We start from the raw sequence: 14,560 nt of genomic DNA on the forward strand, positions 1-14,560 counted from the left end.
CCAATGTTCATCGCAGCACTGTTTATAATAGCCAGGACATGGAAGCAACCTAGATGTCCATCAGCAGATGATGGATAAGAAAGCTGTGGTACATATACACAATGGAGTATTATCACTCAACCATTAAAAAGAATACATTTGAATCAGTTCTAATGAGGTGGATGAAACTGGAGCCTATTGTACAGAGTGAAGTAAGCCAGAAAGAAAAACACCAATATAGTGTAATAACACATATAGATGGAATTTAGAACGATGGTAATGATAATTCTCTAAGCCAGGCTTCAGCAAAACGTGAACCGTGAACTTCCAGATGTTCAAGCTGGTTTTAGAAAAGGCAGAGGAACCAGAGATCAATTGCCAACATCCGCTGGATCATGGAAAAAGCAAGAGAGTTCCAGAAAAACATCTATTTCTGCTTTATTGACTATGCCAAAGCCTTTGACTGTGTGGATCACAATAAACTGTGGAAAATTCTGAAAGAGTTGGGAATACCAGACCACCTGACCTGCCTCTTGAGAAATCTGTATGCAGGTCAGGAAGCAACAGTTAGAACTGGACATGGAACAACAGACTGGTTCCAAATAGGAAGAGGAGCACATCAAGGCTGTATATTGTCACCCTGCTTATTTAACTTTTATGCAGAGTACATCATGAGAAACACTGGGCTGGAAGAAGCACAAGCTGGAATTTAGATTACTGGGAGAAATATCAATAACCTCATATATGCAGATGATACCACCCTTATGGCAGAAAGTGAAGAGGAACTAAAAAGCCTCTTGATGAAAGAGAGGAGAATAAAAAAGTTGGCTTAAAACTGAACATTCAGAAAAGTAAGATCATGGCACCTGGTCCCATCACTTCATGGGAAATAGATGGGGAAACAGTGGAAACAGTGTCAGACTTTCTTTTTTTGGGCTCCAGAATCACTGCAGATGGTGACTGCAGCTATAAAATTGAAATACGCTTAGTCCTTGGAAGGAAAGTTATGACCAACCTAGATAGCATATTGAAAAGCAGATACATTGCTTTGCCAACAGAGGTCGGTCTAGTCAAGGCTATGGTTTTTCCAGTGGTCATGTATGGATGTGAGAGTTGGACTGTGAAGAAAGCTGAGTGCTAAAGAATTGATGCTTTTGAACTGTGGTGTTGGAGAAGACTCTTGAGAGTCCCTTGGACTGCAAGGAGATCCAACCAGTCCCTTCTACAGGAGATTAGCCCTGGTTGTTCTTTGGAAGGAATGATGCTAAAGCTGAAACTCCAGTACTTTGGCCACCTCACGTGAAGAGTTGACTAATTGGAAAAGACTTTGATGCTGGGAGGGACTCGGGGCAAGAGGAGAGGGGACGACAGAGGATGAGATGGCTGGATGGCATCACTGACTCGATGGATGTGAGTCTGAGTGAACTCCGGGAGTTGGTGATGGACAGGGAGGCCTGGCGTGCTGTGATTCATGGGGTCGCAAAGAGTCGGAGACAACTGAGCGACTGAACTGAACGATAACCCTCTATGCGAGACAGCAAAAGAGACACAGATGTATAGAACAGTCTTTTAGACTCTGTGGGAGAGCGCGAGAGTGGGATGATTTGGGAGAATGGCATTGAAACATGTATATTATCGTATATGAAACAGATCACCAGTCCAGGTTTGATGCATGATACAGGTTGCTCAGGCTGGTGCACTGGGATGACCCAGAGGGATGGGATGGAGAGGGAAGTAGGAGGGGGTTCAGGATGGGGAACACATGTATACCCATGGGGAATTCATGTCAATGTATGGCAAAACCAATACAATATTGTAAAGTGAAAAAATAAAAAATAAACAATATTTAAGATATTTTAATCTTTAATGGCACCCCACTCCAGTACTCTTGCCTGGAGGATCCCATGGATGGGGGAGCCTGGTGGGCTGCAGTCCATGGGGTCGCTGAGAGTTGGACACGACTCAGTGACTTCATTTTCACTTTCATGCATTGGAGAAGGAAATGGCAACCCACTCCAATGTTCTTGCCTGGAGAATCCCAGGGACTGCGGAGCCTGGTGGGCTGCCGTGTATGGGGTCGCACAGAGTTGGACACGACTGAAGTGACTTAGCAGCAGCAGCAGCAGCAGCAATCTTTCTTTTATTTAGAAAATATTTGGAATAGTTTATGTGGTGTAGAAGTGACCTATAATATACATGCGTTTGTGTTGAATGTTACAGAGCTCTTGTTAATTTCTGGATATTACGCTTTATATTATAGTCCTTCAGTAAGTGAAAAATGCTTATAATTACTTTATCATTGTATAGTTTTTAAAGCCTACCTCATTGTTTGTTGTGCCTGAATGTGTACCAGAGTCACTGTAGAACTTCTCAATATATTCATGTTTGAGCCTTTCACATAGAGATGTTTATTTGAAAATCTGGTGGACCATGCACTATTTTTCATATAAAACTATTCTGAGTACTAGTCACTAAGTCATGTCTGACTCTTTGCAGCCCTTTGCACTGTAGCCTGCTAGGCTCTTCTGTCCATGGGATTTCCCAGGCTAGAATATTGGAGTGGGTTGCCATTTCCTCCTCCAGGGGATCTTCCTGACTCAGGGATCAAACCCTTGTCTCCTGCTTGGCAGGTAGATTCTTTACCACCGAGTCAGCTGGGAAGTCCTAGAGTACTTATGCACAACCCTCAGAGGCTGAGATTAGCAGCTGCAAGCTTTTATATAAGGAAAGGATAAACAACGTGGTCCTACTATATAGCACAGTGGACTATTGTTTAGTATCTAATCATAAATCATAATGGAAAAGAATATTTAAAAAGAATGTACATATATATGTATAACTGGATCACTTTGCTGTACAGCAGACATACACACAGCATTCTAAATTAACTACACTTCAATAAAAATATTGAAAAATAAAATGACAGAAATTTATTCAGTCACAGTCTGAAGACTAGAAAGTCTGAAATCCAGGTGTCTGCAGAGTTGGTTCTTTTAGGAGGTTCTGAAGGAGAATCTATTCCATGACTGTCTCCAGCTTCTAGTAGCTGCCAGCAGTATTTGTAGATATATCACTCCAGTCCAGTCTCTACCTTTGTCTTCACATAGGGTAGTGTCTACCCTAATCCAGCATGACCTCATTTTAACTTAACTTACATGTGCAAAAATCCTATTTTAAATAAGGTCACATTCTGAGGTTGTGGGTGAACATGAATTTGGGGGGGGACAGTGTTCAACCCATACAACATATGTTTTGAGTTTTTATATGATTTTTTAATGTTATATGAGTACATTTTGTTTACCTTAATTTTTCTGTTTCATAGATGGCATAAGCCTCATCTTAACAGTTATTTGGTATTTCATCAGGTAGCTAATTACTACTTCACACTTTTTAAAAATATTGTTGGACATTGAGGTAGTTATTAATTATGCCTGTTTCTAAAGTTGGAATTATCAGAACAAAGTATATGAACATTTATAACATCCAGTTTCAGCAAACTAAGTCTGATGTGTGATTTTTTTTTTCTTCATCCTTGTATATGAGAGTACGGTTATTACTACGTACTGACTTGAATATGGATTGATAGCATTACTTCCCTTCTATCTCTTATGGTCTCTTAAAGTGAAACATTATTCACACAGTTTTTACAGTATTACTTTCTATTAGACCTATATAGTTGTTGACCCCTATTCTTTGCATGAATGGATGTCTGGACATTTCTTTTATTTCTCATTTAAACAGATCAACATTATGAGCTATACGTTATAAACATTATTTTATGCATTCGAAGTCGAAACACTTGAATTACAGTAAATATGCGTGTGTACCTATGAGCATTTTTTTTTCTTTCTATTTTAGCATGGATGTGTTTCAAAGGTTGGATTCAAATTCAACTCTGACGTCTTCAAAGATAGCATCATTTGAAGAAGCATTTGTATATCTTCAAAAGTTAATGGCAGCTGTTAAAGATATTCTGGAAGGAATTCAGAGGTAAATACTACTTAGTTTTAAGATTTCATTTATTTCTTACTTTACTGTTTCTTTTAGGCTTATCGGCTTTTTCAGAGTTGGTGGGAGTCTTCCAGCAAGTTTCATAAACTAGTAGCTTTTAGACTGAGCTTGTCTCCCTCTGTTGCAGAGAATGCCTGCTTCAGCTGATCATCTGAACCACAAAAATGTATCTACTTTTTTCCTTTCTAGAAAAAAATTGGCTAGATTGTAGGCTTCATAAGGAACTTGTCTTTACTGCATAACTGTAGCTCCAAGAACAGTGCCTGACACGTGATGTTCAGTTCAGTTCAGTTTCTCAGTCGTGTCTGACTCTTTGCAACCCCATGGACTTCTGCTCACCAGGCTTTCCTGTCCATCACCAACTCCCAGAGCTTGCTCAAACTCATGTCCATCAAGTCGGTGATGCTATCCAACCACCTTATCCTCTATCATCCCCTTCTCCTCCTACCTTCAGTCTTCCCCAGGATCAGGGTCTTTTCTAATGAGTCAGTTCTTCACATCAGGTGGCCAAAGTATTGAAGTTTCAGCTTCAGCATCAGTCCTTCCAATGAATATTCAGAACTGATTTCCTTTAGGATGAACTGGTTGGATCTCCTTGTAGTTCCAGGGACTCCTAAGAGTCTTCACCAGCATATAATGGGCACTCAGCAATTACGTGTTGAATGTGTGTGAGTGCTCAGTTGCTCAGTCGTGTTGACTCTTTGCAACCCCTTGTACTGTACACCAGGCTCCTCTGTCCATGGAATTTTCCAGGCAAAGAATACTGTCATGGTTTGCCATTTCCTCCTCCAGAATAAAAAGTAGTATATGCTAAGGTAATTATCACTGCCCTTTAAAAGAAAAAACATGCTAATATTTGTTAGTATGGTTGATTTCATCCAATACAGTCTCACAGTACTACAAACTGAGAAAGTTTGAGGAGCAACTTAGTCTTTCAGTGCTTTGAGACTTAATTCGTATGTGATTATTAAATATTTATGAAGTATATAGAAAACATAGTTCTGGAAAGGTATAGGAGTGACCATGCCATCTTTCTAGTGTGAAGTCAGATGTTTTCTTTTGTGGCATTAAAGGAGATTACTTGCAGTTATTTTTTCTTTATGCCGAAATTGCTTGATCTGAATTAGACATACAGCTTGCTCTGAGAAGAATGCTGTTCTTTACCAATTAAAAAACAAAACCAAAAGCTGATGTGATTTTAACAAGTCAAAGTTTTAAAAACTTGGATTTTTAAAACAACAGCAATTTTTGATTTTGCTTATTTCTTTTTAAGAGTTTTTGGAAACATCATCTCATTAATGTGTGAAGCATTTGTACCTCTTTTTGGATCACTTGGCTAATATAATTCTTAGAATGAAAGGTTACCAAAGCTTTTTGCTACTCTTAAGTTACTGACTGAAGAGGGGGCAGATCCTAAGTTAAATTTCATCTCTTAAGTGCACATAGGTTTTTTTTTTTTTAATTTAAGGCAATAAAATTCCATAAAAGTAGCTCTATGAAGAAGAAATACTCGGTTCTTATTTTAGCTGTGTTCACATGCTACACTGCATAAAAGCCATGCTTGACATATTACCTTTTCTATAGAAAGTAGAGATATTAATCTGACTTCAATTACTAAACAAAATGTTTGTTGAGCACCACCTATGCTTGGCATCATGTTTGGCTCTGGGGAATCAAAGATAAATGAGAAGCAATCTCTGACTCCAGTGAGCTTGCAGAAATAGTGCTAACAGTCACATTAAAACAGATAATTATAATAGAGAGTTACTAATATTTTACTAGGAACACAGGCAGTGGAGGGAGGGAGGGTTTGGCAAAAGATGAGACTGGATGGGGGTTGGAGGGAAATGTCTTTTCAGCTTCATAAAGCAGTTTGAACTTTATCCTGTGGGCTAGTATTTCACACATCCAGAGCTGTTCTGTGCCATGACAGATGTGTTTCTAGTCCAAAAAGCTATGGAAATTCTGTGTACTATATTACCCACTGAGAAAATCACTATACATCCTTTGGTAGGTTTTATGGACTTTGCTGTAGAGAACCCTTCTTAATTTTAGAAGCTTTAAACATATTGTCCCCTGGACCCCACCCCAGAGATTCTGATTCTGAGGGTGTGCCTGGCTATCACAATTTTAAAAATTTCTCCAAGTGATTCGAATGTGTAGGCAGATGTTGAGGACCACTAGCCAGTGTGCTTAACCACTTGTTGTCAGAGTGTGGACGCAGAACCAGCCTCATCATAGCCACCTGGAACTTGTTAAAAATGTAGATTCTCAAACCCTGCCCTGCCTACTGAATTGAAAACTCTAGGGGTAGGGCCTGGTGGTCTGTGTCCTGATTCTGTGCACACTAAAGGTTGAGCACCAATGGGCCTAAGTGGTGCTCAGCCCTAGTGGCCAATTATAATCACCTGGGAGCTTAAAAAAAGAGAAAAAGGCCGGGCACTAACCCTAAACCTATTCCATCTGAATCGCTAGGAGTGGGACTTGTGTGTAAGCATTTTTGTTCACTCCCATGATGATTCTTATGTGGAGTCATGTTTGAGAAGGTATAGCATGTACTGCTTTCAAAAACGGTACCTAAAGAAATAAGCACTAGAATTTTAAAGCTGGTTGAGTTGTGTTACTCTTTGCTTTAAGTGTACATCAGTTCAGTTCAGTTCAGTTCAGTTGCTCAGTTGTGTCCGACTCTTTGCAACCCCGTGAATCGCAGCACGCCAGGCCTCCCTGTCCATCACCATCTCCCGGAGTTCACTCAGACTCACGTCCATCGAGTCCGTGATGCCATCCAGCCATCTCATCCTCTGTCGTCCCCTTCTCCTCCTGCCCCCAATCCCTCCCAGCATCAGAGTCTTTTCCAATGAGTCAACTCTTCGCATGAGGTGGCCAAAGTACTGGAGCTTCAGCTTTAGCATCAGTCCTTCCAAAGAAATCCCAGGGCTGATCTCCTTCAGAATGGACTGGTTGGATCTCCTTACAGTCCAAGGGACTCTCAAGAGTCTTCTCCAACACCACAGTTCCAAAGCATCAATTCTTCGGCACTCAGCCTTCTTCACAGTCCAACTCTCACATCTATACATGACTACAGGAAAAACCATAGCCTTGAGTAGATGGACCTTAGTTGGCAAAGTAATGTCTCTGCTTTTGAATATGCTATCTAGATTGGTCATAACTTTTCTTCCAAGGAGTAAGCGTCTTTTAATTTCATGGCTGCAGTCAGCATCTGCAGTGATCAGACACAACTGAGTGACTTCACTTCACCTCAAGGAATAAGGAAGTATTGGTTGCTCTGCTGGTTTTCAGCATGTGACCTGGGGGAAATTGTCTTGAGCCTCAGTCTCTGTCTATAAAAGAAGCATAGAGCTTTTCATTAAGTTACTGGGCTTCAAAAATTGGGTATTGGTGTAACTAATCAAGCCAATGATTCTCTGCTTATTAGTGCAGAGTTCTAGATCCTATCTCAGACTTACTGAAATCTCTTCAATATCTGTAGATATTTTGTAGAGAAGAACAGTTGTATTTTTAACAAACTTTCCAAGAGATTTATATGCAATTTGTACAGGAACACATTTTTAAAAATTAATCCAACCTCCTATAGTAAGTATATCAGAACTTCTTGAGCTACCAGTAGAGGGCATTATGATTAAAAAGTTTGCCGATTTAAGTATTTATTAATCAACAGAAACTGCTAAAATTGCAAGGTTTTTTTTAACTGTTCAGACAATGGACATTTGAATCAAAATGTATTAAAAGTTAATAATTATATTATTTTGTCAAGTGTTATGTGATCTTAAAATATTTTAAAGTAGTTCAGTGTAAACATTGAAAAATACACTCAAATTTGTAATGACTGCAAATTCATTAACATTTTGGATGCTTGCTAAAATGAAATAGTTTCCTTTTTTGAGCTATATGCTCAGTGAATATATGTCAGCTCTGTTTCTTTTTATTGTGCTGTGCTAAGTCACTTCAGTTGTGTCCAACTCTTTGCAACTCTATATAGAATATAGCTTGCCAGGCTTCTCTGTCCATGGGATTCTCGAGGGAAGAATATTGGACTGGGTTGCCATTTCCTACTCCAGGGGATCTTCTTGACCCAGAGATTGAACCCATGTCTCATACTAGAGCAGATCATTTATGGTGTTATTTTAGGAACTGGTAATAAATAACCTATTAATCAAGTCCTTCAGTTAAAGAAGTAAATGAAAATGTGTATGTTGAACTGAGTTTGTAGCTGCCTTCACTAATGTCATCTACTCTAGCTAAGCTGCTATTTCTTTTCTTAGAATAACTCATGCCTTCTTTATATGATGTATGTGAAAATCTTTTTAAACTGTAACATATTTATAAGTGTTAGTCTTTATTTTCTCTTTAAAGTTGAGATGTTTAATTTGAAATATTAACTGTATATTTTAATTTTGATAGAATTCTAAGCATCATTATGGTGAGTTAAGATTGAAAATATTGGTGTTAGCGGTTGTCCACACAGTTATATAGTTGGATGCGGAATACCTAATTTGGTAAAAGTTGAAGGAATGGGAATGTTGCTGATTTCTGCACTTTCTGCACACTTTTTTCTTGGGTAGAAGAGTGAACTTAACTAACTTATTTGGTTTAGAAATTGCTTCTTTCTTATCTTTCCTTTTATATGTATATAGGGCAATAGCAGCAGCAGGGTTAATTTCAGCACTTTTGTTAATATTTTCTTATATAAACACTAGTGAACCAGTCAGTATTCTTTCCATGTAGACAAAGTGTTGTAAGATTTATTTTTTAGGTCAGTACTATGTAGTCTCATTTTATACTTTAGTGAATTTATGTCTAGATTGGTCAAGTCATTCTCAAGATAACAAAAACCTTTTGCTTAGGATATGAAAATTATAAAGCTTCACTTAGAGTGCAAAATTAATTAGAGTCACATGGCAAATACTAGAACTAAGAAAACTTCTGAAAGTGAAAGTGAAGTCGCTCAATCGTGCCTGACTCTTTGCGACCCTGTGGACTGTAGCCTACCAGGCTCCTCTGTCCATGGGATTCCCTAGGCAAGAGTACTGGAGTGGGTTGCCATTTCCTTCTCCAAGGGATCTTCCCTACCCAGGGGTCGAACCCAGGTCTCCCGCATTGTAGACAGACGCTTTAACCTCTGAGCCACCAGGGAAACCCATACATTAATAAAAAAAAATTACATGTCCTGTGCTTAAATCGACATCTCTACAAAGTCAACTAAACCAGTCATGTAATGCAAATCTGAGGCATACTATAAATGTGTGCAGCTTCAACCTGAAAGATAATACTCAAAACAACAATGAATGTGTGTTTTTCTGTTTGTGGAGTAGGTGGTGATCTGCCTAGTTTAGAAGCTGAGGAGAGGACAGAGGGAGAGTGAGGCTAGGAAATTGTAATCTGCCTGGATTTTTAATTATATAATCCACCTTATTTATAAAATAAGGTTGAAATTATTAAAAAGAAAAAAAACCCAACTGTAGCATTTGAATTCAAAACTATAACTAGATCATGCTCAAGTGTGAATATTCATTTTATCACTTGGTTTAATATGTAAAATTCTGTATTTCTATGTCAGTTTCATGAACTCTGGATTTCTAGCGCATGTATCCATGGATGAAGTGGTTGAAATAATGAATGTTTTCTCAGTCTCATATTTGGAGTCTTATGGGAGAGAGTTATAAATAACTTGGCACTTTCTGCAGAGGAGGGAATTTTTTTCTGTGATGGGGTATCCAAAGTTTAATTAATTCTTGTCTCTTAGGCTTAGATTTTTTTTTTCTAGTTGTCATATTTGGTTTGGTGGTTTTTAAATATAGACTGAGTACCAAATGGTGTCTTGGACATAATCTTATCTTGTATGGGCATTCATTTGTGATCACAGAATATGATTTTGGAAAAAGAGACTTCTGCTTGAATTTAGGAAAGGAAGATGATTAATTTTTATCATCTTCAAATGCTTAATAATCTTCAAAACCTTTGTAACATCCATTACATTCCTGTGGCTTTGGTTTGAAATACTTTATAGAGCTGGTTTTCCAAAACAATTACAATCCAGTCACAAAGCTTGGGGTTGTGTATGTGTTATTTACATATATATTTTCTTATTAAGTCTCAAAAGAAATAATTTTCCTATTACTCTCTTACCCCATTTTAACATAAGAACAAAACATACACTGATATAGCCATGCATAATTCCAGGGATAAAGAATCCTACAATTACAGCAGTTTTTTATATCTATCAGAGAAGGAAATGGCAGCCCTCTCCAGTATTCTTGCCTGCAGAATCCCATGAACAGAGAAGCCTGGTGGGCTGCAGTTCATGGGGTTTCAAAGAGTCAAACACAACTGAGTGAGTAACACTTTATATCTATCATTCCTGCTGATTGATAATGATAGTAGCTTCAAAGAGTATGGAGTTGTATTTGAGGGAAAATTTTATTAACTTAATATTATCTGTTTTGATAGCCAACCTGAGATTTTAGAAAGGTTATTTAGAAAAGATCCTTCATTTGACAGAAAGATAACATTCTTTAGGCTGTTCTATAGGTTAAGTTAATTGCTGAAACAAAAGTTTATTGAAAGACATGTGGAAAATAAAGACCTAAAAATTAGTGACTTTTCAACATCTCAACTAATTGCTGTGGGCAAGATGTTCAGTTCACTTCAGTTCAGTCGCTCAGTTGTGTCCAACTCTTTGTGATCCCATGGACTGCAGCATGTCAGGCCTCCCTGTCCATCACCAACTTCCAGAGTTTACTCAAACTCATGTCTATTGAGTCAGTGATGCCATCCAACCACCTCAACCTCTGTCGTCCCCTTCTCCTCCCACCTACAATCTTTCCCAGCATCAGGGTCTTTTCAAATGAGTCAGATATTCACATCAAGTGGCCAAAATATTCAGCTTTAGCATCAGTCCTTCCAGTGAACACCCAGGACCGATTTCCCTTAGGATGGACTGGTTGGATCTCCTTGCAGTCCAAGGGACTCTCAAGAGTCTTTTCCAACACCACACTTCTTCTCCAGTACCACAACACAGTTCAAAAGCATCAATTCTTCTGCGCTCAGCTCTGTTTATAGTCCAACTCTCACATCCATACGTGACCACTGGAAAAACCATAGCCTTGACTAAACGGACCTTTGTTGACAAAGTAATGTGTGACAAAGTAATGTCTCTGCTTTTTAATGTGTCATCTAGGTTGGTCATAGCTTTTCTTCCAAGGAGTAAGCATCTTTTAATTTCATGGCTGCAGTCACCATCTGCAGTGATTTTGGAGCCCAAAAATTAAAGTCAGCCACTGTTTCCCCATCTATTTCCCATGAAGTGATCTTCCCATGATCTTCGTTTTCTGAATGTTGAGCTTTAAGCCAACTTCTTCACTCTCCTCTTTCACTTTCATCAAGAGTGTCTTTAGTTCCTTTTCACTTTCTGCCATAAGGGTGGTGTCATCTGCCATCTGAGGTTATTGATATTTCTTCTGGCAATCTTGATTCCAGCTCATGTTTCTTCCAGCCCAGCATTTCTCATGATGTACTCTGCATAAAGGTTAAATAAGCAGAGTGACAATATACAGCCTTGACGTACTCTTTTTCCTATTTGGAACCAGTCTGTTGTTCCATGTCCATCCACATATCAGTCTGACTGAATTATCCAGCACTAGCTGGTATTTAGTTAACCTTTCTCTTTAATGCTATTGAAGGTAATAGATCATTCATGACTTATGTTTTAAAATGACTAATTTCATTTTAAATATCTGAAGCTTTTATGTGTGCTTCCTAGCATTTATAATTCAAGAATAGGCAATAAGGACCTTTATTTTTATCCTAAATATCAGCACTGTAATGCCAGTTATTCCTGTTACCCTTAAAGCATTTCTCAGTGTTAATGTTCTTTTGTTTTAGTCAATAAAATCCAGTTTTATTAACAGTGATGGAGTTAAATGTTTCCCATTATAAACTTTTTGATCACACCAGAATCAAAGAGTCAAATACAAAGAAAGATGACTTCTTGGAGATAAATAATTTGTTTATAGAGTTGTTTTTATTTAAAATCAATACTTTAACATTTTCCTTTTGTTTTGTAACTGATTATTTATACCTAATGACTTACTGATCTGATATTTACTGAAAATTCCCTGCTATCAAGTCTTCTAAGAAGTGCTAAAACTACCAACCATTCCAGTTTTCAGAGAAGCAGATGGGATAAATGTCTGATTAAATCAGTGGGATTAAACATAAGTAAAATAAATGAAATGGTGGGGTTTAAGGGGAATCAAAGGTACTCAGTAAGGGAGATCATAATAATTTTAACTTAAATAGTAAGTATATAGTGAATGTATGGATAAAGGCAGATGATTAGTTCTAATTCTTCCCTATAAAGTTGTACAAAAGGTTTAAAGTTAGAGTGTACCCTAGACTCTAGGATTAGTCTCAATCTATTTTGAGAAATATCCTCTTGTGCCTCTAAAGAACTTTTAACACTGTACTCGGCCAAACCATCTACCCATTGTGAGAAGTGATGCAATCAGTAAAACTGTTTCCAGTAATATAAGAGGTTGAGTCCAACTCAGGACAATGTTTTTTACATAGAAGATAATAAATATTTATTATACATTGGAAACCCCTGGAATTATGTTACATTCTGATGGTCCAGTCCTTGTGACTAAGGCATAAATCTTTAAGAATCAACATATAATTACCTGTAATAATAATGTAACTGGAAGTATAAGTTGTAAATTTTCCAATTAATGTTTCTTTTTTGCTAACATTAAGCTAGTTTAGTTTTTGACAACCACGTAGCTATATATTTTCCCCAACTTAATTGTTGAGCTAAAACAAGTAGAATCATCAAAAATATATTTTTATATTAAAGATTGTATTTTATGCGTATTTTATTTAAACTTTTGGTAACTAGCTGAAAAAGTGTGAGTACTTTGTACAGCATTGGAGTATGTGCATGCATGCATGCTAAGTCCACTTCAGTCATGTCCGAGTCTGTGACTCTGTGGACTGTGGCCTGCCAGGCTTCTCTGTCTGTGGGATTCTCCAGGCAAGAATACTGGAGTGGGTTGCCGTGCCCCCCTTCAGAGAATCTCACTGACTCAGAATCAAACCCACGTCTCGTGTCTCCTGCATTGGCAGGCGGGTTCTTTACCACCAGCACTGCCTGATAAGCCCCACATTGGAGTACAAGGTAGTATCTTCTGTAAAAGGATTTGCATTTGTTTATCAGGGTGACTGTATCCTAGAAGAAGTGAAATAAACCTTTTAGGAAGTTACTAGATCTGAGTTAATACTAATCCCTGCTGCTGCTGCTGCTGCTGCTGCTGCTGTCGCTTCAGTCATGTCCGACTCTGTGCAACCTCATAGACGACAGCCCATCAGGCTTTCCCGTCCCTGGGATTCTCCAGGCAAGAACACTGGAGTGGGTTGCCATTTCCCTAGAGACTTAAAATTTCACTGTTGCAATTGTGCACTGTTGGAGAAATGACCAGGGAAATAAATCAACGTTGATCAATAAACAGTGACTACTGGTTTGTTTGGAAAATTGGAAAGTACAAAGTTGGAGAGTTAGTGACAGAAAAATCTGGAAAAGAGATGTGTAATGGGCACATAGAGGTATAATGGGCATAGAGTATGAGAATATTTGTTTCCCATGTGAATGCTCATCAAAGGCTACCCACTGCAGAGGAGACCGTCAGTAATCAAATGGACAGGATCGGCTGTCCTGTGGATATCAATCAACCTTTTCACCTACCCACCCGAGTATTTGGTCAGTGAGCTGTTATGCAAAGGGACAGTGGCAGCCTGGGCTCTCAGCCAACTTGAGCTCAAATGTGGGACTTCTTCTCATTAAGGCTGCTCTGGCTACTACCACTGTTGAGAGCCCAAATTTCCAACAGAAGAGGTAAATGCTAAGGCACTGTTCCCTAAGGAATCATCAAACCACAGTGGCAGTGATTCAGATCCCTTCCATCATGAAGGCAGCAGTGATTTGTCTTCACTGGAGTAGACACTTCTTTAAAATATGGAATTAACTTCTCTCACTGCAGTATTTGGAGAAGGCAATGGCAACCCACTCCAGGACTCTTGCCTGGAAACTCCCCACGGACGGAGGAGCCTGGTAGGCTGCAGTCCCTGGGTCGTTAAGAGTCGGACACGACTGAGCGACTTCATTTTCACTTTTCACTTTCATGCATTGGAGAAGGAAATGGCAACCCACTCCAGTGTTCTTGCCTGGAGAATCCCAGGGACGGGGGAGCCTGGTGGGCTGCCGTCTACGGGGTCGCAAGAGTCGGACACGACTGAAGCGACTCAGCAGCAGCAGCAGCAGCACTGCAATATTTCTATCCGCAACCCCATCTGTTGATTTAAGGAATTTGTTGGCCACTGTCTTGATAGCCAGTACAACTAAGAAACTAGTTTTGCAGCGAAAGAGGTACAGCTCTAGCTACATGGAATTCACTGACTTCATCATATACTCATCTAAGGAACTAGCTTGGTAAACACTGTAAAAGACTTATTTCACATACCAGTTGTAATCCATGAAGTTAGGGTGCTGTCCTAGCTA

General features: G+C 38.8%; 1 protein-coding gene across 2 annotated transcripts in view; it reads left to right on the forward strand.

Moving 5' to 3' along the window:
• SWT1 (SWT1, RNA endoribonuclease homolog) overlaps positions 1-14,560 on the forward strand; it is a 102,380-nt gene that overhangs the window by 64,316 nt on the left and 23,504 nt on the right. For both annotated transcript variants that reach the window (XM_018060724.1, XM_005690975.3), the window contains exon 16: positions 3,838-3,969. In XM_018060724.1, coding sequence (XP_017916213.1) covers positions 3,838-3,969 — 132 coding nt within the window. The remainder of the gene's footprint in view (positions 1-3,837; positions 3,970-14,560) is intronic.

This window comes from Capra hircus, chromosome 16 (assembly GCF_001704415.2).
Source record: "Capra hircus breed San Clemente chromosome 16, ASM170441v1, whole genome shotgun sequence".
In the NCBI taxonomy this organism is placed as follows: Eukaryota; Metazoa; Chordata; class Mammalia; order Artiodactyla; family Bovidae; genus Capra; species Capra hircus.